Here is a 22,211-nt window from a genome sequence, read left to right as displayed (position 1 = left end):
AACAGATTCCAGGTGTTTGGCTCATTAGATGAGAATGACTGACTGAGAGAACCAACTACGGTGCTACATCCTGAAGCTAATGTACCTGGTGGAATAGCCATAATTGAACAGAGGTTGCGGGGTATGAATAGGACAGAAGGTGACACTGTATTAAAAATTACAAACAGTGATCAGAGTAAAAATGATAAAATAATCAAGCCCAATGTAATCACTATTGCAGACATAAATTTGAATGTGAGTTCAGAGATACCGGAAGTGACCGATCATCTTGATGTATTACAAGACAACTCTGTTGATTGCTTAAAGGTCACCACCTGGAATACAGCGGGAATCGCTGCTAAAATAACTACTCCATTTTGGGATAATTTTATTACGCAAGGCCACGATATAATATGTCTGCAAGAGATGTGGCATAGAGCACAAATTCAAGTTGAAGGATACACTACATACAGTGTGAATGCAATAGCATCTTTGGCAGGTAGAGCAAAAGGTGGTTTATTGACCCTGGTATCCACTACTTTAACAGAGTTTAGCCCTGGTGGTTATGTGGAGGTGGGCCAGTATGCATCAATTTTACGTCTGGTGCACAATAAAAGTAGGGATTTAGTTATAGTTAATTTTTATAACAATATTGTTGGACCCAACCGGGGCATGATTGTATTGGATATAGAGCGGGCAATAGAGGAAATACTAGTGTTATCAAGTAACCCCCCAGCAATACTTTGGGTATGAGATTTTAACATCCAAGCATGCAGTCACGCCCAGAAGGGGATCTGTGGACATCGTGAGGAATATTTTAGTGGAGGTAGCACAGTTAATAACCACTTTCCACACACTAATTATGGGAGTGCGCTGAACAATCTAGTAGCCAAATTAGATCTGGAATTACTAGAATGTACAAAGAATAAAAATAATGAGGAATGCCCAACATTTAGAGGGAGAGATGCCCATTCTAACATCGACCACATTTTGGTATCTAATGGATCTGTCTATTCTAATGTTTGGGTAATAGAACAGCCAGTGAGCGATCATAACAGCATATCGCTGGAATTAACGGGTTGGGGGCCAAAAACCCATGTGTATGGAAGACCTATCCAAGGGATCGCGGCTGAAAGACCCAACGGTATGAGGATTAAGTGGATCAAAATTGACCCAACACAATTTATGGAGGACATAATTCTTAAATGCAGTAGTGAAGTAGGTTATTGCTTAGCATCTAATGTGACCCCGACTATTTTACTCACTAACTTTTTAAAAATAACTAAAGCAATTGAAAACTCACTTAAAGTAAGAAGTCGAAAGCCAAGGAGAGCCCAAGCGGCGTGGTTTGACAAGCACTGTGCCCAGTCTCTAAAAAAGCTTAAAAAAGCACTTGATACCAAGCCCAGAGACACAGATAAAATTAGAGAGGAGCGCCTTAATTATAAGACTGCCCTAGTAACCAGAAAAAAAGATCTGCAAAATGAAGCGTGGGTGAATTTGGATATGGCTGCAGAAACAAAAAATCATAAATTATTCTGGGAAATTGTAAATAGCCCCTTTTTAAAGAATGATAACATTCCCGAAATTACTTCTTATGTTAGTTGCCGCGCATGGATAGCCCATTTTACTGGGATTTTTAACTTTGATTTTAATCCAGATGGGCCGATTTTACTTGTAGATACAGCACCTTGTTCTAAATGGCAAAAAATGCAGTTATCCGTGACTCTAATTGAGGTTACGGAGGCAATCAGAAATAGTAAAGGCGGTAAAGCCCCTGGTCCTGATGGGGTGCCCATGGATTTTTATAAACATGAAATGACTTTATGGGCCCCAATATTGACACGATATTTTAACGCTGCCATAGAAGATAGGCTTCCAGTAACATGGGGACAGTCTATTATTGTGCCGCTTTACAAGAAAGGCTCTAGGTCAGAGGCACAAAATTACCGTCCCATCTCACTTCTGGACTCGTCAATCAAAATCCTCAGTCGAGTCCTATTAGAGAGACTGGAAGCCTGGGTCGAGGAAAATAACATCTTATCCCCAGTCCAGTACGGGCTCAGAAAGGGGATGGGAACAATGGAGCAGTGTGTGAACCTGGAACTCATAGTCAGCAAGTACACTAAAGCCAAAGAGGGTAACCTATTCTTGTGCTTTGCTGACTTGAGTTCAGCATTTGATCTGGTGGAGCACACGCTGCTCTGGCCAGTTCTGCTGGAAATGGGTGCCCCAATTGAAATCATACATTTTCTGGCCAGACTGTATGAAAACCTGTCTAGTAAAGTCAGATTTGGATCAGATGGGGAGTGCACACCCTTTTTTAGAATCAATAGAGGTATCCGACAAGGATGTGTGCTTGCCCCACTCCTATTTTCCCTTTTTATAAATCAGATAGACCAGATTTTAAGACGAACTAATGCAGATGCACCTATTATTAATGGTAACTCAATTCCAATTCTTTTATACGTGGACGACGCGGTTCTTCTCTCCAGGACCCAAAATGGTCTGCAATGTCTGATTAACAAGTTTTATACTTTCATTGAGAGTAGAAAGTTGAACATTAACAAAGGAAAGACATTTACAATGATATGTGGCAAGAAGCCAAGAAAAAGCAGGTCCTTTTATTTAGAAGGGGAGAAATTAGAATCTGTAAGGAGTTTTTGTTACCTTGGCATCACTTTTTCAGGAGATGGGAGATGGGTTAATGAACAAGATAGTGTCCACTTCAAAATGGCAAGGAACATAAGCTGTGTTTTTAGATTTGCAGCGAAATTAGGGGGTCGTAGAATCCACGAGATGCTGTCAATATATAACTCAAGATGTATAACATCAGCCCTGTATGGGGCCGGGATATGGGGATATCACTCTCAGAGTGCTAACTTAATTCAGCGCGAGGAGAATGCCTTCTTGAAAAGATTATTTTGTGCTCCGGCTGCGGCCTCAAATGAGCTAGTACATAGGGAAGTCGGCTTAAATCATGTTAATGATCTAATTGCCTTACGTCCCCTGTTCCTATGGCATTCAATCTGGTCAAAAGAAGAGACAAAATTTACTCAGGACGTGATTAATGATTGTATAAAGCTCGACCGCTGCTCAAACATCCCCTGGCTATGTCACATACAACTCTGGTATAAGACACTTTATGGCCGTGACATTTTTAAAGACCCAACAATGGGGACAGGGCTGTCAAAGCAGGAGCTTAAAGTCACTTTCCTGAGACATACAGGTAGCACCAGAATGAACAAATATGTAAAACAAAGCACGTTTAATTTTTATTCAGAGTATAATATTAATGAAGGTTTTCAAACCTACCTTACCGTTGTTAGCACTAGTTCCCACCGTTTTGTATTAACCCGCCTACGGTTGGGGATTGTGCACCATCTAGTGGCATTCCCAATAATTAAGAAACCCGGGACTTGTTTATGCCCATGTGATGGTACATCGAAACAGAGTGGCTGTCATTTTATGCTGTTTTGTAATTTTTATACTTCTTTTAGAAAATTTTACTTGAAACCCATCTTTTTAAAATATAACATGTGCAGTACAAAGAAAGCGATGCAACTGATGTTTAACCTAGAGACCCCAGATGTATGTTTTCATGTGGCCACTTATATTTTAAAATGTATTTCAGTACGGAAATCAATCATTGTATGAATTCAATACAAGACTGCGACTTATATGCACTTTATTATTGCTGGTTTGCACATGATTAATTGTTTGTATGTATTGATACACATCTTTTAATATAGCTAAATTTGCACATGTGTCAGTAATTGAGTACCTTTAGCACCTATAGCACTTTATATTGCTAATTTGCACATGTACTATTAGGTGAATGCACTAATAAGCACCTTAAGACTGTTCACTTGGATATGTCCTGCTAAATGTATATTGCACTCAAGTAAGGATGGCATTTGGTAAACCAGAATTGATATAAATGTATGATGTATCGTAATTTTACTTTGATTGTTGCTATAAGATTGTATTTATACATAACGAATAAAGCATTTTTGAAATTGAAATTGATATCTTAGGCTATATGGTTCAATTAAATTTGGTTCAAGATGTACTGAGGGAAAAGTGTACATTGCGAAAGATGGTCCACCAATCATTGGTTGGATGCATCAGTATGACTTACATATTATTATAAATCCAAGGTCTCCCAATCAGATTATGGTTGTTGAAAATGTTATACAGATTGAACACATTTTACAAGATGGACACAGAGTATTTGAGGACAAATTGGGGTGTGTTAAAGGTTATTTACATAAAATTATCCTTAAACCCAATGCTTGTCCAGTTCAGCATAAGTTAAGAAAAGTACCACTCGGGGCGTGTCCAAGATGGCGTCGGAGTAGGACGCTTCTGAGAGCCTCTCCGACGCCGACTCTGCATAGCATCGTAGAGCGGGGTCCAAAACGCCACTACAGGCGTGCGAGGAGCGGCGGAGATCGCTGGCAGCCGGGGGTACCGTCCGGTGCACTCGGCGGACTGGCGGGGTGCCTGTGGCGGCTATCGAAGCGGTGTAGAGCTGGGGCCTGTGAAGCACCGGCCTCTCGTGATCAGGGGGCCGGCCACAGTTGAGGAGGCGCCGGCGCGGATGTGGAGCAACCCGCGCGAGCACACAGGCTCTGCCCTCGCGACCCACCACTCGGCGGGAGTCGAGCCCGGCTGCCGAGGTCTGGAGGCGGGGTCGAGCTGAGGTGAAGAGCCGGCGGTGCGGGGCTGGAGCTGCGGAGAAGGTCCGGCAGGCGGTGCACCGAACCCGGAGTAGACGCCTTGCAGCGGGGACATCTGGTGAGGCTGGGACACTCTTGGACGGCGGTCCCCGCTCCCCGGGCCTGGGGGGGCGGTACGGCTGCAGGAATCGCCGCGGCCTCTGGGTCTCCGACACGGGGTCTTGCCTGGGTATTCGCAGACCCAGGATTGGCCTTGCCGCAACGGGCCCCTACTGGCCTTAACCCTTCGGCCTAGCAGACACCGGACCTTGAGTCTTGGCCGGGGGGGTCCTAACACCGCACTGACGGGCATTGACGGGACAGGCCGAGTCCTTGCCGGAGAGACCCCGGAGGGCAGTGATCAGCGGGGGAGGCCGCTGCGCCATTTTGTTCGGGCCCTTTCTGGTGGCGCCAGCCCGGCTGGGCTTTACTGCTTGAACTGTGAACTGGGGCCCTCGGGCGTTGCCGCCGAGCTTGCCTGTTGTCCTGGTGTAGCTGCTCGCCCTTACATATCTTGGAGGCCACATTGGATGCCGCACCGGCTACACTCCCTTGCAAACAACCGCTACTGGGGAGAGGGTGCTTGTGGCCGGGTGCTGACCGCTTAGGAGGGTGGACATTGTTGATTGCGGGCCCTGTCTACGGCTTCTGCGGCTCCTGCCGGGGAGTTTCTGGAAAGGTGGGCGCTACAGGCCACGTGCTGTGGTCAGTCCGTCGGGATGTCCAACGCGCTGCGCAAAGGGAGGCCCGGGAAGGATGGCGCCCCCAAGAACTCTCAGCAGCCGGCCTCACCGGGGGCTAGTGGGTCTTCGAAGCAATCGGACGACGAGGTGCCCGCTACTAAGGCCTTCATGACGGAGCTTTTTGCCTCCATTAAAGAGGACATTTCTGACCTCAGATCGCAATTGGCATCAGACCTTCGGGAGGTAAGAAGAGATGTGGATGGGATCGGCGAACGTGTGGCAGCACTGGAGGACCGCGATTTGAGTTTGGCGAATGATGTTCACCAGCTGCAACAAGACATTATCCGCCTCACGGAACAGAATTTGGACTTGCAAACACACACGGAGGACTTGGAGAACCGCTCCAGGCGGAACAACATCCGCATCAAAGCGATGCCGTGGGGCGGAGAGGCGGGGGACCTCCGTGAATATGTTCAGGCCCTGTTCGTGCAGATCCTGGATGATGAGGGCGTGCAGGAAGTGAGGATGGACCGGGTGCACAGAGTGGGGCTGCCCAGGCGAGGGGGGGGCCCGCCTCCGGATATTCTCGCCTGTGTGCACGACTATCAACTGAAGGAACGTATCTTGCGGCAGGCTAGGACCATCTCTTCCCTGCAGTTTAGAGACCACCGTCCGCTCCTTTACCAGGATCTGGCTGCGTCGACTCTTCGGAAGCGGAGGGAGTTCCGTCCGGTGACCACCTTCCTGCGGGAGAACAACATCTCTTACTCTTGGGGACACCCATTCCGGATCATCTTCCGATGGCAGAATCGACTGGCGCAGATGAGCTCTTTGCAGGCGGCGGCCGAGCTTTTGGGACTGGAGGATGTGGCGCCCACTCAAGAGAATCGCTCCTCGCCATCCAGGAGGAGGCGTCGCTCTTCCTCCTGGCACAGAGTCGGTCCTTCCCCGGATCGGGGGCGGCCGGATCGCACGGCTAGGGTGCAGGAGAGGGTTGCTGCTGTGGCGTCGGTGGCCTCCGCCACCTTGGCAGACTCTCAGGAGAGCTCTGGTGCGGCATGACCCCTTTATCGCTGATGGCGTCGGAGGGGCTCTGTCCTCTTAGGTTCCGGGGTCTATTGTACTTTGGTGAAGACACCCCGGACCGTGGCCCTGGGAGACCGTCTTGAGGTCTCTCATCCCCCTCCCAGTGACTTCATGGTGCGCTGCACTGTTCTGGGACGCTTCGTTCAAGTCACGATGAGTATCGTTCTTATTGTTCCTGTTTTGGGTTTCATTCTTCATTGTTCTTTCTTTCTGTGTGGGGTGGGGAAGGGGTCGGGTGGGATGGTGGTGGTGTGTGCCTGCTGGGTGTGTGTGGTGTTGTCTCCTCTAGAGGCGTTATTCCTTGGCTTCTGCTGCTGGTGCCACCTCCCAGGCTCAGCCGCTGTTTTTGGTCTGATCATGGCCTCTGTGCTTGCTATGGGCCACTTTGACATGGGTCTCCTGAGGCTGGAGGGGGGGCTGTGGGATGGTTCCCGGGGGTGGAGGTCGACCTGGCCGTTGCTGTTGCCGCTTCCGCTAAGTTGCTTTCCTTATGACATGTTTAGTCCCCAGATACGGGTTGGCTCTGGGCCTCTGACTGGGGGGGGTCTGGGTGCGGGTGGGGGTCCAGGAGAGGTGATCGTAGAGGGCTCGGGGGTTCCTTTCTATCATGCCTGTTAGTATAGGGTCTTGGAACGTTAAAGGTCTCAACTCACCTCAGAAGCGGCAGAAGGTGTGGAAGTATGTGATGGATCATCAGCTGGATGTTGTGGGGCTTCAGGAGACGCATTTGGCGCGCAGGGACGAGCTACGTCTCAAGCATAAGGCATATCCCCTTATATATAGGTCCTCGGCGTCAACGAAACATAGAGGGGTGGCCCTCCTCTTTAGCGCTGCATTGCACTTCCAACCCGTAGAGGTGCGGAATGATAAGGATGGCCGCTGGCTGATGGTGAAAGGGCTTGTTCAGGGGCAGCTGTGTTCCTTTGTAGTGGTGTATCTTCCTAATGCTGGTCAGAATAAGTTTCTCCAAGAATTATTACAGAAAGTGGGAGACTTTGCTGAAGGTCACTTGTTCCTCCTGGGGGACTTCAACTTGGTATGGGACAAGTCGGTGGATAGCTCTGGGATCCATAGGGCTGAGGCAGGGGTTTTTTCAGCATCTACGCAGCAGAAGGTGGGGGAGTTGGGATTGGTTGATGGTTGGCGCTTCTATCACCCCACTGCCAGGGATTACACTTACTTCTCTCACGTACATCACTCCTACTCCCGCCTGGATCACATTTTTATCAGTCAGGCCCTTAGGGGAGATATCCTGGATTCCACCATTCTTCCGCTTTCGGTATCGGACCACAGCTTGCTGGTGCTTAGCCTCCGTTGGTCGTCGACGGGCGGAGGGCAGAGGAAATGGTATTTTCCGGCTTCGGTGATCAGGGATGATGCCTCCAATAAATCCTTGCGGAGTTCTTTGAGCTTAATCCTGCTGTTGATACGTCGGTCGCTAACACCTGGGATGCATTTAAGGCTTCCATTAGGGGCACCTGTTTGGGCCTTAATGCACATCTTAATAAGGAGCGGTGTAAAGACCGGGAGGCTCTGGAAACAGAAGTGGCTCGCCTCGAACAGGCTCATAAGCTCAATCCCTCGAGGATAACCCTCCGACCATTGACTGCGGTGCGAGGGAAATTGAGGGCTCATTATAACAACAGGGCCAAGCTCACGATGCTGAGGCTGGGGCGACAGTCTTACTCCGGAGGGAACAAGGTGGGACGGCACTTGGCACGTCAATTGCGAGATAAGAGGGAACGCGAATATATTGGAGGGATACGGGATGAAGCGGGTGTATTACAACACAGGGATGAAGCGAAGGCAGCTATTTTTGGACGCTTCTATGCGGACCTCTATGCGGGAGACAGGCTCGCCACGGAGGCCCAGAGGGAGTTCCTGAAGCGACTGCCCCTCCCCCGGATTTCCGCCGAGTGGAACGGGTTACTGGATGCGCCAATTACCAGGGAGGAAGTGCTCGAGGCCATTAAGGGATTGAAGTTACACAAGGCGCCTGGGCCGGATGGCTATACGGCGGTTTTCTATAAAACTTACGCCTCCGAACTATGTGACTTCTTAACTTCCCTTTTTAATGACATGGCCGTGTCCGGCTCCTCAGCCGGCTCCCTGGCGGAGGCGGTGATTACGGTTCTGCCGAAACCCGGGAAGGATCTCGCCCATTGTGCGTCATTCCGCCCCATAGCACTACTTAATGTAGACGCTAAATTATACTCAACGATCCTGGCGCATAGATTGCAGGATCTGATGCCTGCGATCATACATCCGGATCAATCCGGTTTCATCAAGGGGCGCCAGACTCACGATAACACTCGCAGGGTGGTTCACTTACTTGAGAAGGCCGACAGGTTCCGCATCCCGGCTGTGCTGGTGGGGTTGGACGCCAAAAAGGCCTTTGACAGAGTGGATTGGGGCTTCCTATTTAACACGCTGTCAGCCTTCGGGTTCTCGGAAACATTCATCACTATGGTGAGGGCCAATTTCAGCTGCCCGAGGTCTAGGGTAACAGTGAACGGGCATATGTTGGAGTTCTTTCCGCACTCCAGGGGCACCAGGCAGGGGTGCCCCCTTTCCCCGCTCCTGTTCGCCTTAAGTATTGAGCCATTAGCGTTGGCGGTACGTAAGCATGAGGGGATTCGGGGTATTCCGTTCACGGGAGAGCAACATAAAATCTCGCTCGTCGCGGATGATATTTTGTTGTCGGTAGCTGAACCGGAGCGCTCACTGCCGTGCCTTCGGGAGGTCTTGCTGGCCTATGAGGCAGTGGCAGGATTCAAGGTTAACTATGGCAAGTCTCATATCTTGAATCTTACTCTCTCTCAAGAGGAAGTGGAGCGAGTGAGGCTTTTGACACCTTTGGCCTGGGCGGTTGGTTCACTGGTCTACCTGGGGGTTCACCTGACTCCGACGGTTGGCGGGATTTTTTCGGCCAATTTCCCACCCTTGTTAGCAAAGACCCGAGCTGAGTTGGATAGGTGGAAACCTAAATTTATATCCTGGCTGGGCAGGATCCATGCCGTTAAGATGGTTCTCCTCCCCAAATATCTATACTTATTTCAAGCCTTACCTATCCCTCTCCATAACGAATTTTTTCGGCGTCTTCGGACTCAGATACTGCGATTTGTGTGGCAGGGGGGTCGGGCGCGTCTTTCATTTACGGTGTTGCGGCAACCGAGATCCGAGGGAGGAGTGGGACTTCCTGATCTGCAGCTTTACTATAAGGCGGCGCAATTGAGAGTGCTGGTGGAGTGGTCGCAGCAGATGTCGGAGAAACATTGGCTGCATATGGACCGGAGCGTGGCTGGCAGATCGGTCTGGGACTTGGTGTGGAAACCCAAGAAGGACCGTCCGCTGAACGCCTATATCAGTACTCCTACGGGCACCACACTGAAGGTTTGGGACTCCTTAGCTGCGGATGAGCGGTGGACTACCTTCCCCTCGCCATTTACGCCTATACACTTTAATCCAGCTTTCCCGCCAGCGCTTCGGGAAGGGGCCTTTGATGCCTGGAGGGAAGGAGGCTGCAGGGCGCTGACTCATCTGTTTCATGGGCGGGCGCCCCTCACCTTTGCTAACTGCATGAGGGATTATGGGATCTCCCCCGCTGAACGATTTCATCACTTACAACTGCATCACTGGGCCACTATGCCCGGGATAATGGAGGCGGCGACGAGACCTCCGTCGCCTTTCGAGGCTTTCATATTGCGGTCATCTGTCATGAAGGGAGTCATCTCCTTCTTATACCGGCTCTTGCTTAAATCGGCGGTGACACCTAGACACCGCTACATGGGCCAGTGGGAGGTCATGTTAGGGAGAGACATCTCCGACACGGAATGGTCGGCCTTGTGGCGGGACATGACGGCGTTTAATCACTCGCTGCACTTGAGGGAAGCTCACCTCAAGACGCTCATGCAGTGGTATATGTGCCCAACTCGGCTTCACCGCATCTATCCGGCTACATCCGACCTGTGCTGGAGGGGTTGTGGACTCCTCGGTGACTTCCGCCACATCTGGTGGGACTGTCCAGTGATTAGGCCGTATTGGGAAGAGATTCTCTCACATATCAGGGACATCCTTCACTATCCCATAGAGGACGATATTGCCTCTGTTCTGTTGGGACTGCGTGAACCCGGTCTTGAATATCAAACCCGGGCCGACAAGGTGATTTTATGGCTTTGTCTGGGCGCTGCTAAGCTTACGCTGGCTGCTGCTTGGAAACGGAAGGAGGCACCGGCAATATCTCTGTGGCACGCACGACTCTGGAAGCTTCTAAGCATGGAAAGAATGGCGGACGCCTTCCTGGGTAACTTTAAGAACTTTCAGTTTCAATGGGGCCCCTTGGTTGCCTTCTTGTCCAAAGGTCTGCCCTCAGCTGTGTGTCCTGCATCCTTAAGGTCGCTGCATCTCTTTCAGGTTTAGTTTGGAGGACGACTGTGTGTGTATGAGTGTTGGGGTCACCACCATGGGGGGGAGGGGGTGGGGGGGGGAATTGTTACCTTCTCGTTCTGGTTATTCTGGGTGCTTACTGCCCACTGCTGGGTCCCTAGCCGTTTGGCTGTGATGTACTGCACATTGGATTGATGACCCTTGTCCTGGGCGTCCGCCTCGACTGCTATTGATGCGGGCTTCACCGAACCACGGGGCACTGGCTGTAATCACATGGCGCGGACTTGTTATGTCATATGTGGGGACGCAGCTCTGACTCGATGTCCGTGCAGGGCGAAATGTGTAACACCTAATTAACCTTTTGTGTTCTTTGTTTTACTTAAACATGCAAAAAAAAAATAAAAAAAAAAAAAAAAGAAAAGTACCACTCTCTGTGAGAAAAGGACTTAATGACCCTCTTCAAGAGTTGTTGAATTCAGAGGTCATAGAACCTGTGGAAGCATCACCATTGATTTCTCCAGTAGTTTTGACCCTTAAATCTGATGGCCGTTTGAGGTTTTGCATCAATTTAAGATCTCTCAACCGTGACATTGTTATGGATACTTTCCCGTTGCCCAACATCAACGAGTTGTTGCAATCTGTTGGTGGTGGTAAGTATTTCTCAAAAATTGACTTGAGAAGTGCTAATCACCAAATTAAAGTTCACCCTGATTCCAAATCACTCACAGCCTTCATTACCACAGAGGGCACTTTTCAGTTCATGCGTATGCCATTCGGTTTGGCGTCGGCTGCAAGTGTCTTCCAAAGAATGATGGCAAACTTGTTCAAAGGTTTAATGGGAGTTATTTATTTCCAAGATGACATTCTTGTCTCGGGGAAAATGGTTGCACAGCACAATGCCACTCTTAGACAGCTCCTTTGGAAACTTGAACATATGGGTTTAACAGTCAATAAGGATAAATGCACATTTTTAACCGAACAGGATAAGTACTTGGTGTATACCATATCTAGCGGGGACTTAGCTCCAAAACGTAACTTGTTGGAGGCTATAAAATATGCACCTCACCCTAAAGATAAAGATCAGCTTAGGCATTTCTTATGCCTTGTGGAATATTATTCCAAGTTTGTCAAAGCTTTTGCTGACATTTCAGAGCCTTTGAGATGTCTTTTGCGAAAACGGACCAAGTTTTTGTGGGGTAAAGAACAGCAAGAAGCTTTTTCAGACATCAAAGATAAAATTTGTGATGCTGGTATTTTACCCCCTTTCAACCCTGAGTGCAAATCTCTTCTCACGGTGGATGCTAGTCTTACTGGCATTGGTGTTGTACTTTCTCAAAATCAACAGGGTGTTGAAAGAACAATTGCTTTTGCTTCTAGAACCTTAACGCAAGCAGAAAGAAACTATTCTGTAATTGAGAAAGAGGCACTCGCTGCAGCATGGGGTGTTGAACATTTCAGGGTATATCTTTGGGGTACTAGGTTTGTTTCGAAAACAGACCACAAACCTCTTATAAAAATTTTGTCAGCTGGAGGTGCTGGTTAAGGAGCTGCACGTTTGGCTAGATTTGCTGCCAGATTGCAAGAATACTCGTATGATGTTTTGAGTTCATTCAGGGATGGGGGAACTCACAAGCTGATTGTTTATCTCGTATGTCCTTGGATTGGGAAGTTGTTGACAGAGATATTCAAAGAAGAATATTCCACAGCGGATCAAGCAACCAGCACCTCTGTTTTCCAACGTCCCTCAAAGTATTCCGTCTTTGTTGTGCTGACAACCTCCAGTACCTGCTGCGGTTCGGTCCCACTGGGATTCCAGATGAAGACTTTAGAGAAGAATGGAGGCAGCACCAAGCATGAAGTAAAACAGGACCACGTTGTATCAAAAAATATATTTTCTTTTTATTTTTTCATATTTAGGACAGCCAACGCGTTTCGCTCCCCAACCATGGGAGCTTCGTCAGGGCTGAAAACAACGTGAAAATGATACACAAATATTAATGACATATACTCACATTAAAAATTACAACAAAGAGACATACAAAATTAAAAACATCAGATCAAATTTCCGAGAGAAGAGATGACAACACCTGAGAAGGCCATAAAACCAATCCTATTTTTAGGAGAGCATGTTACCTCAAAAATGAATATACATACACAATGGTGATGTAACACGGTGAATACACAAATCACATTGTTACACGGAATAGTATACAACCATATATCAAAGATTTAAGGCAAGATAAGTAGGTAGAATGAGTGAAAATAAAGCAGAGTTCAGAAAGGGGCGGGGAGAGATATTAGAATGAGAAACTGGTAGAGAGGGAAAAGACCACTTAAGAGGAACTAGACAACGTTAGGAGTGATCACCCATTATAAAAGGCACACACATACACCCACACACAGGTGACTGGGCCCAATTGTTCAAGAATATATATAATGTAATTCTCACCAAGGATATTGGTAAGTTTTGATGCGACACCATAACGTTGACAAGCAAGCTGGCCAATGACGTGGTAGAAATGCTAAAATAACAGGGGAAAAAATATATGAAGAAATGTATAAAGAAATTGTTAATTTAACTAGAAACAATAGGTATACTGAAATTTCCAATCACCTCACCTAATATCAAGATTCCGATATTGGAAATAGAGATGTAAACAAACGTCACGGGCCGTTAGGTTGATAACATCAGTTGCACGAAGAGTAGTATCTAAATTGAGTCTAAAGATTTTTTTTTTTTTTTTAAATGTCATAAATATCGCGACTTACAGAAAGTATAACCCAAGTCCGAAATATCAGCAACTAAGTTAATACTGATCCTATCATGTGCACTTAGTGACAGGGGGGCAATTAATCACAGGTCTCAATAGGAAAGATTGTCCAAAATAACTCACATTAGTATTTAAAGTAGACTGTATGTAGAGCGATGAGCGTATGTGCAGTCCTTGGTAAGCTGCTACCACACGTGCTGCAGTAAAAAATGAAAATCAATATCAAAAGGGCATATAAATTAAACCTATGCACAGTAAAGGTGAGTAGAGAACACATGTCTGTTTTTAGGATTAGACAAACTAAAAAATTAGTCCCTAACAATCTGGTATCAAAAGCATATTAATTACAAGTGTCCAAAAGGCAGCATCTATAAGGTTATTACGCCACCCAGCATAACATGCATGTATGCATAGTGAATACTCCCTCTTCACCCTGAGGCAGTACACACCAGAAAGTTAAAGCACACTTCCAATGAATCAAATAAACATCGAAGGTATTCTTTTAAGACGAACGCATTCCCTTTACAAATGCTGCCGTCTTAAAACGTTAAGGCTCAGGAGAAAAAAGATTATACGTACAGAAACGCATTCCCATTACGAATACTGCCGTCTTAAAACGTTAAGGCTCAAGAGAAAAAAGATTATACGTACAAAGCGTATTAGCATTTGAACAAAAACGGGAGATTTTAGAATAAGCTAAGAAGAGGTTCAAAACGGGCACACATCGAGTCTGCCGACCGCAAGGTGCAAAGAAGAAAGCAACTCGGCAGAAACCGGGTTAATCAAAAGCATTTTTTCAAAAGAATAAGCGCTTACCTCCACGCTTCGTTTTGTAGCAATGGCCCGTGACGGATTCAATCGAACAGATTCTGTAAGGTCGGATCGGTTTTTAAACGCCCCGCGTGCCGGTCACATGATGCATAATTGCAAACACCTGAGTGTTCTGCAGAAGGCAGCGGCAACTAACCCAGCCCTGCACGAGGTGGAGAGCTGGAGAAAGGACAACAGTACATCCGAGTAAGGCGGCCATGATGGACTATCCAAAATTTCACATACATTGTAGTATAGACAGGATATAAACGTACGATTATAAACCACTAGTCATGCCTTGCCATAAGTACAGGGAAAATTCCCAAAGCATTAAAATAAAAACAGAAGAGTAAGTGCAATCAAAAACCAACCTAAATGAAGGATAGAAAGAAAGCAAAATCGACGCACTGCGGTGGCGGCCATGTTGGGCTGGTCACTTATCCACAGAAAGGTTGTAACAGGCTGGTTATGTAATTAATATAAACCAACCCAACACACAAGAACAAATATTATATGATTCTAAAAGAACACAAAAATGGAAAAGAGGAAATAACCTTGTGGGCTGGGCTGGTTACTACTGTATTGTAAAGACAAACCCGGTCAACAGTAAAATAAATTAAATGGTGCAAAGTAACAAGCGAAAGTACCAGCATACACAGTAGAACAATGAAGGAACAAGTCAAACCCCCAAAATCATGGAGTTGACTGGTCAACAGAACATACTTAATGAATAGGCAGCAGCCCAGGTAGATTGACACAAACATTTCCAGATGGAAAAAGCACAGAGTAAATTCAGTGAAAAGGCAGAGTACACAGTACTTAATGTAACACATCACATATCATTAGGACAGGTGTCATAAGTCCATTTTAGGTCAAACTGGGGTAGAGATATATCCATTATACCCAAAGTGAAGTCAAGAGGTAATAGAGAAAAATACCAGTTGTTAGCACCCAAAGGACAGAGATATTGTTAAGAAATTAGAATCTGAAGAAGCAGAGGCTTTGGTAAGTGAGGTATGTGATTGCAGTTTGGGTGCGTTTTTTAAAGCACAATGGGTACAAGAGATGCAATCTGATGCCATTTTGAAAGAGGTTATGTCTTTATTTGAAACTTGTTTTATTGGCATTTCATAATTTGAGCATAACAAGTCATGTAACAAGACATACAAGCAATGAAAAATACTGCATTTGTATTAGTCCATTATGTCATCAGTGATGTGTGAAACGGATCTGTAGGTTTTATGCAACGGTAGTACTTGGAACCGGGGCGTAAACTGAGGAGAGGTGCATGTAAGTACGAAGTGTGGGTTTAGGAGATATGATACGGGTCTGGGTGGTGTACGTCTCGCTGAGTTGTGCAGCAACATTGAAAGAGGTTATGTCTTTAATCAAGAATGGTGCACCTTGTGAAAACATGGTACCTATTTCCATCAGACCATTCTGGAAACTCCTATATGAATTATCTGTGTGTGGTCATGATGTAGTTATGAGAGGTGACAGGTTTGTACCTCCGAGTGGTCTTCGCTTGCATATTTTTTAACTTGCTCACGAAGGTCATCTGGGCCAAGAATGACTATTACAAGGATCAAACAAGAATTCTGGTGGCCAGGAATGCATGATTAGATTTGCAGGTGGGTTGAAAATTGTATTCTGTGTAAAGAAAGTAAAAAAAAGACTCAAAGTAGGGAATCAAAAGAGCATGGAACATATTAATGATCCTGAGAAGGCTTGGCACACTATTTGTTTAGATCGTATTGGTCCTATTTCTGAACTTGCAATTGATATGCGTTTTGCTGTGGTCATTGATGTTCATTCAAGATGGCTTGTAGTCAAGACATTACCTCACAATCTACTATTGAAGTATTAGAAAAATCTTCTAGACGCTTGTTTGAAGAAATGCTTTGGGCTTATCGTTCCATTGAGCACAGCGTTACCCATTTGTCACCTTTTCAAAGCATGAGAGGACTTATGCCTGGTTCTAGGTTAGTTTCAGCATGGTTAAAGGATTGGGTGTTATCTGATGGTGATCGTCCTGAAGATGTTTTTTTGATTCCAAGTACAGGATTGGCAATTGGGTCAAATTGAAATGTGGAAGAGTTAACGCTGGTTTGAGCAAATATTCTGGGGTCCTTGTTGGGTGATTAGTGTTGCTAAGCATTTTGTTGTCGTGGAAGGTGGTCAGAAATGGAATTTGCCCAGAGTTGTTCTCTATCAAAGGAGAGGGTTTGTCATCAAGCAGTCTAGTGACAATGATGGGTGTTCTGGTGCAATATTCATTCCTGACAAGCATTTCAATGCGGAAACAGAGAACACAGTTCATGGAAATTCTGGAAATGTTGATGTTAATTAGGATATTTTGAGTAGTTCTGGTGCTAGAATCCGCAAACCACCTTCATATTTACAAGACTATGTCACTGTGTGATTAGGAGATGTGATGGTGTAAAAGTTTGTTAGGGTTTGCACATCTGCTTCCTATTTATCTCTTCTCGTTTCTGTTTCTTTCTTTCTTTTGTTTTTTTTCTTTCGATTTATTGTTAAGAAGGAGGGTGTTTTGTGATGTTGCTTATTTATAAGTAAAGTGTAACTTACCTTATTTCCTTTGATTCTTGTTCTTCCCATAATCTTATATTACCTCATGATGGAATTGTGGATCTTTGGTGTTCTGTAGAATGTAAGACTTACCACGCTCGATCTTTGGTAGTTGCTGCTGGATCATCAAGGCTGTCGGATTCCAGGTTTCCTCCTTGAATAAATCATCTTTCAACTTCATCCAGAGTGTTGAGATTCATTTCCAGACTTCATCTCAACAGTTTCCAAATCCCGTGGCAGGAATCGATTAGCTGGTGGGAGATTGGTTGAAGGATGATGAATAACTGGAATGTGGCAGTTCAGAAGAATGGAGAGGACACTTTATAAGTTTTACTGTCATGACTATCATCTCGTTCAGCTTTTGTAAAGGAGTTGTGGAAGGGAGGTACTTCTTACCTCATATATTGATCCTCTAAATCCCATGCACTGACCTAAATTGTGAAGGCTTGCACATGGAATTACTTCCTAAAATGCACTTCTCAAGTCAGTTGAATGGCTGCCTATATATATGCATGTGAATACCTATGTTGTGTGTTGTATATTGTGTGGAGTTTGAGTGTCAGTATAAGGTATTGCCACATAGCTTATGCTGACTATAGCGAGACCTAAGGAGAGGCAGTGAAACAGTTACAAAAATACAAGTAGTCTGTTGGACCTGGGGTCTCCAATTCACATAGGGTAGCTTGGCACTAAGTAGGAAGGCCTAACTCCAAGGTACATATGTTAAGTTTGCGTCACACCCTTTAGTAACATAACGTCCATCCACTAAAAAATAAGGACACTACACCAGTCTTTGGAAAAATACAAATTGTTTTATAAAATCTCTATGTAGTTCTTTTCTTACTTTTTAGCAGTGTTACACGTATAGATCTACTTTAGTTCATTAGCAAACGCAATCACATATCTAGCATTAAAATCAGCACAGTAGGGTACACAACTCTTGTTGAGGTAATTAGTGAAATTTGAGGTTCCTTGGAATCATACACGATGATGCTTTACCCCAGAGGATTCAGTGCTATACTTGGAAGGAAAAATACAGGTTTCAGTCCCTTTTCAACACTTAACTCACTAGAACTGGGATTCACAGTGTGGTGTCTGGATTTAAACCAGCAAGGTATTTCAATAACTCACCCAGCCATAAAGCTGGGTCTACACCTCCAATGTATTCACAGTTTGTTCCAATGACTCTCCTGGTTATTTAACGATTTCTGAGGGCAAGAATCCCTTCTCAACTCAGGTTTCCCTTTTCCCAGCACAGCTCTTCGAACCTGGTAATAAATCAAAGTAACCCCACTTTACTGAAACAGTCTCAAAGGCCTTCAGTTGCACTTCTTCTAAAGTAATGCCAGAAGCGCTAGCTGGAAGTCGGTGATTGTCCCAGGCTTCACTGTCTGATTCACCAACCACGGACCGTTAGGCTACTCGGTCTCATCTCTCTCGTTTCCCTTTGGAGGCAGCCACAAGGCCCACGCAGATCCCTCTCAGCGCACCAAGCCGGTGCTTCCTCGCCTCTCTCTCCCGTCACTTCCTCCAGCTCCGTCTGAAGAGAGGGTGGGTGCTTTCGCGGGACAGCCTCTTCCGGACTCCGCCCCCTCCTCAGCTCTCGTGCGTCGGCTCCGTCTGGCTTCCGCGGCTCCGTCCTCGATGTCGAGCTGCACAGCTGTTGGTCTCCCGGTCCTTCCCACGGAGTCTACTCAGCGGAAGGCCCGCAACGAGATGGCCGGACTTCCCAAAGCCGTTATCGCGGCTCGCAGGTGGGTCTTGCTTCACGGACCCTTTTTCCTCAGACGGTTCTCAGGCTCAGCGACAGAGTCGTCGCTAGTTCCTTTCCTGCCTCTTCCGGGCTTTCTGAAGACTTCACTGAAGGGGACACGGGGGAGAAGGGACTCCCAATCAGACTCTTCTCCCAAGGAGGGTTCCCTCGCTAGCTGCCCACAGTTCTCTGCTAGCACTTTAGGGATATACCTGGCAGGCACTGCGAAGTTTAGGAAGTTAGAGGCAAATTCCCCCAGGATCGGGCTTAGTCGATAGAAGGGGGGCACGTCAACCAATAGCGCAGCCGGCCCAAAGGACGATCTTTACACTAGAAATGCGCCTTCCTCCCCACACTAACGCTTCACTCCTTCCCTAGTTCTCTCAAGTTCTCTGGTCATACTCTAAAATGGCTGCCCAGCATTCCGCCTTATATAGGCTGACCCAGGAAGGTCCAGAAGGGTCCAGAGGGTTCTGGAACGTTCCAATGCTAACCTATCGGTCCAGACTCTAAGGTGGCAGTTGTGGCAGTTAATAGTCTCCATTTTGTGTATCCCCCACTTTCTTAGTCAGAAAAGGCCCCTAGGCCTCAGGGAAAAAGGACTATGAGGTCTAAGAACACCTAACCCCTAAGCCAACACCTTAAAAATCCGGTGGACATAAAAAATAAAAAGGTTTGAGGGGCAAAAAGGGGACAAAATAAATAATTAATTAGGAGGGACTACCCAAAAGGGCAGACAGGTCTAACATAGTCCAACTCCGTTTCCATGACTTCCCCCTTGCTTTGACCACTGACTTCTGTGTCTGGTACTTAGGGGTAGTGTCTGTGATGTACTTACAACATGAGCACCATACTTTAAGAGCAAGACTTTGCTCAGTGTAAATATGCTGAAGTATGAAGCAAGAAAAACTCAGTGTGCACTTTGTGGTTATTGTGTTTGATGTGAGCATACCAATTAGAAAGTGCCTGTCTTGCAGAACTGTAAACTACAGTAGTGCTAAATAAGCTGTCCATGCATGTGATTATTTCTCAACCAGTCGTGTTTTGTTGCAGGTCGCGATGACATCGTTCCCACTGTGCAGTGTAAAGGTTCAGCAATGACATTGTCTCTCAACAAGTGCCTCCTGGAGAGGTTCAATTACAGCTTCACACAGATGCATTTTGAGGATACGAACTGTATAGCCACAACTTCTCTGCAGCTGGAGGGAAATGAACGGGTGGTCCAAATTACAGCCAATCCACAGGCAACATGGTGTGGAAATGAGATGCTGGTAAGAAAGGATACACTGTGTGCATTTCAGGCCTTTCAGTTAGTAAAGGTGACTGTTGGCCTGTTTTCAGTTTCTATTTTTGGTAAATTCTGGTGAGGTTTTTTCAGTGTTTTCAAGGGATTTCAATACCTTAAAAAACAGTGGTTATCAGTAGTTTCACATTTTTGCGCCATTAAAAACAACAGAAACAGTGTTTTTCCGGTGTTTATGGAACGTTTCGCTTTTATTATTGCTTGCTTTCTGCACTGATAGCGCATGGTATATAGACAGTGTAAATATAGTGTATATGAGGTACAAATAGATTTTTGCAAATTAAACTTATTGTAGTACACCATACAATACTTCTTCAGTGAGTCTTTGGTCATGTGTGCTCGCTCTTTCCTTCCAATGTAAACTTCTGTGAAAGGGCCCTCCCAACATTGGCACTTGAGATGGGCAACACCAACACAGCCAGTACACAATTTGTTAACACTTGCATCTGACATAGCTTTCCGTGCCAATACTGGTTCACTTGAAGATTGTGATTCTCAGGGCAGGTTTTGCAACATTTGCGCTGAGCTGGGCGCTTATGCCCTCAGAGTTATTGAAGTGGTCAAAAATGAAGCAGCACTTTTAAAACTATCAAGGAAAGTCTCCTTTATGGGATATGAACAAAGTACAACAGTGAGGTTTCATTGACTTCAAATGCCAGTGGTGGGGAAGGTACATTTCTATGCATCATTGCAAGTCATTTCTCATACATTGTAAAATAAAAGTTCCTGAATTGCTCTTCACCATTGCTTTGGTTACCAAGTGGCAAGCACTCTAACATGGAACCTGTTGCAGTGCCAAAGTCACTAAAGGTGTCGCCCAGCCTACTCTCAAGAAGATGTTTCACATCTACACCAATTATGCTGAACAATTGGCAGACAAGGGAGTTTTTTATTATGTCCACTACAGAAGTTATGTTTTCCTGTGAAAATTTAAGAATGCATTAGAGTGTACTTTTTTTCACATCACTATCAATTTGTGACAAAAGATCCTCACATTTCTTGCCATTGGCATCATCACTCAGCAAAGAATTAATTCTGTAAACGGTTGCCACGTGGATAATATAGCATTCACAGCCCCTTGGACTGAGAACCATTAGCTAAGGGACACAGTTGTGATGACTCTTTCTTTGATGACACAAAATGCAAAAAATGATAAATATTTGCGTTTTAGTTCCTGGGCATAAGAAGCAGTGCACCAGAATGGGCTAAAAAGTCAATAGCATTCTCCTTAACTCTGAAGATTGTAAAGATGCTTTCAGCATACCATCTCAGAAAAGGCAAGGATCTCTTACACGGAAGCACTTCAGCTCAGGTATCAATTTGGACAGGTCATCACACAACTTTTTCAAATACGTAGCTGAATCACTGCAAATACAAAACATATCACTCCAACCTTTGTTGAACTTAGAAAGAATCTTTTTTGCAGAGCATTCCAAGTGACACTGCGTTCCATATTTTCCAAAAGTCTGGTGTCATCTTTTCACCACTATCCCAGATGCTTGTGATAGCGCTCTTTCCACACATACTTGTCACTATACCTTGCATTTAATGTTTAAAGCCTGAGGTGTTGGCAATTCACCTACTACTAATACTGACTCACTAGAAACTGGGGGCTGATGTATTAAGGGTTTTTACCCATTCTATGTGGGTAAATGTCATAACACGTATTAGGAAATATTCTTATGAAACCAGCCATTTTACCTATCAGTGAAAGAATCAAACATAGCCAAAATATCAAATATGATTTTGATATTTCCTGATTCTCCTCAGCTAAAATAATTAAACACAACCTAAAACTTGCTTCTAAAGCCTGCATATTTAGACCAAAGACCACTAATCTGAAAAAAAAAACAATAGGAAGAAGAAACAATATTTTAATGGCATCGCTAAACAACCAAACTGAGGCAGAATAATGTAAGCTCAGACTTTCTTACTGCTAGCTTGTATAACAAAGTTATATTATATTGGCCCCTTCCGGAAGGGGGCATGGCTTAGCACGCAATGGAGACGGACGCACCCGGGTAGAGCTCCAGCTTAAGCTCCCCTACCCCGGGTCCTTTCTCCGTTAATAGTTATCCTTTCGGCCCGAAACTGCTGGCGGACCCACCCGCACCCATTCTCTACCTGCTG

The 22,211-nt window shown here is 45.7% G+C and overlaps 1 protein-coding gene across 2 annotated transcripts in view; it reads left to right on the top strand.

Moving 5' to 3' along the window:
- The window catches only part of LOC144828316 (uromodulin-like), a 597,246-nt gene that overhangs the window by 372,254 nt on the left and 202,781 nt on the right, over positions 1-22,211 (top strand). For both annotated transcript variants that reach the window (XM_078686406.1, XM_078686405.1), the window contains exon 6: positions 19,832-20,049. In XM_078686406.1, the coding sequence (XP_078542532.1) occupies positions 19,832-20,049 (218 nt within the window). The remainder of the gene's footprint in view (positions 1-19,831; positions 20,050-22,211) is intronic.

The sequence above is a fragment of the Lissotriton helveticus genome, chromosome 4_1 (assembly GCF_964261635.1).
Source record: "Lissotriton helveticus chromosome 4_1, aLisHel1.1, whole genome shotgun sequence".
NCBI classification, from domain to species: Eukaryota; Metazoa; Chordata; class Amphibia; order Caudata; family Salamandridae; genus Lissotriton; species Lissotriton helveticus.
This window is presented reverse-complemented; position numbering and strand designations above follow the sequence as displayed.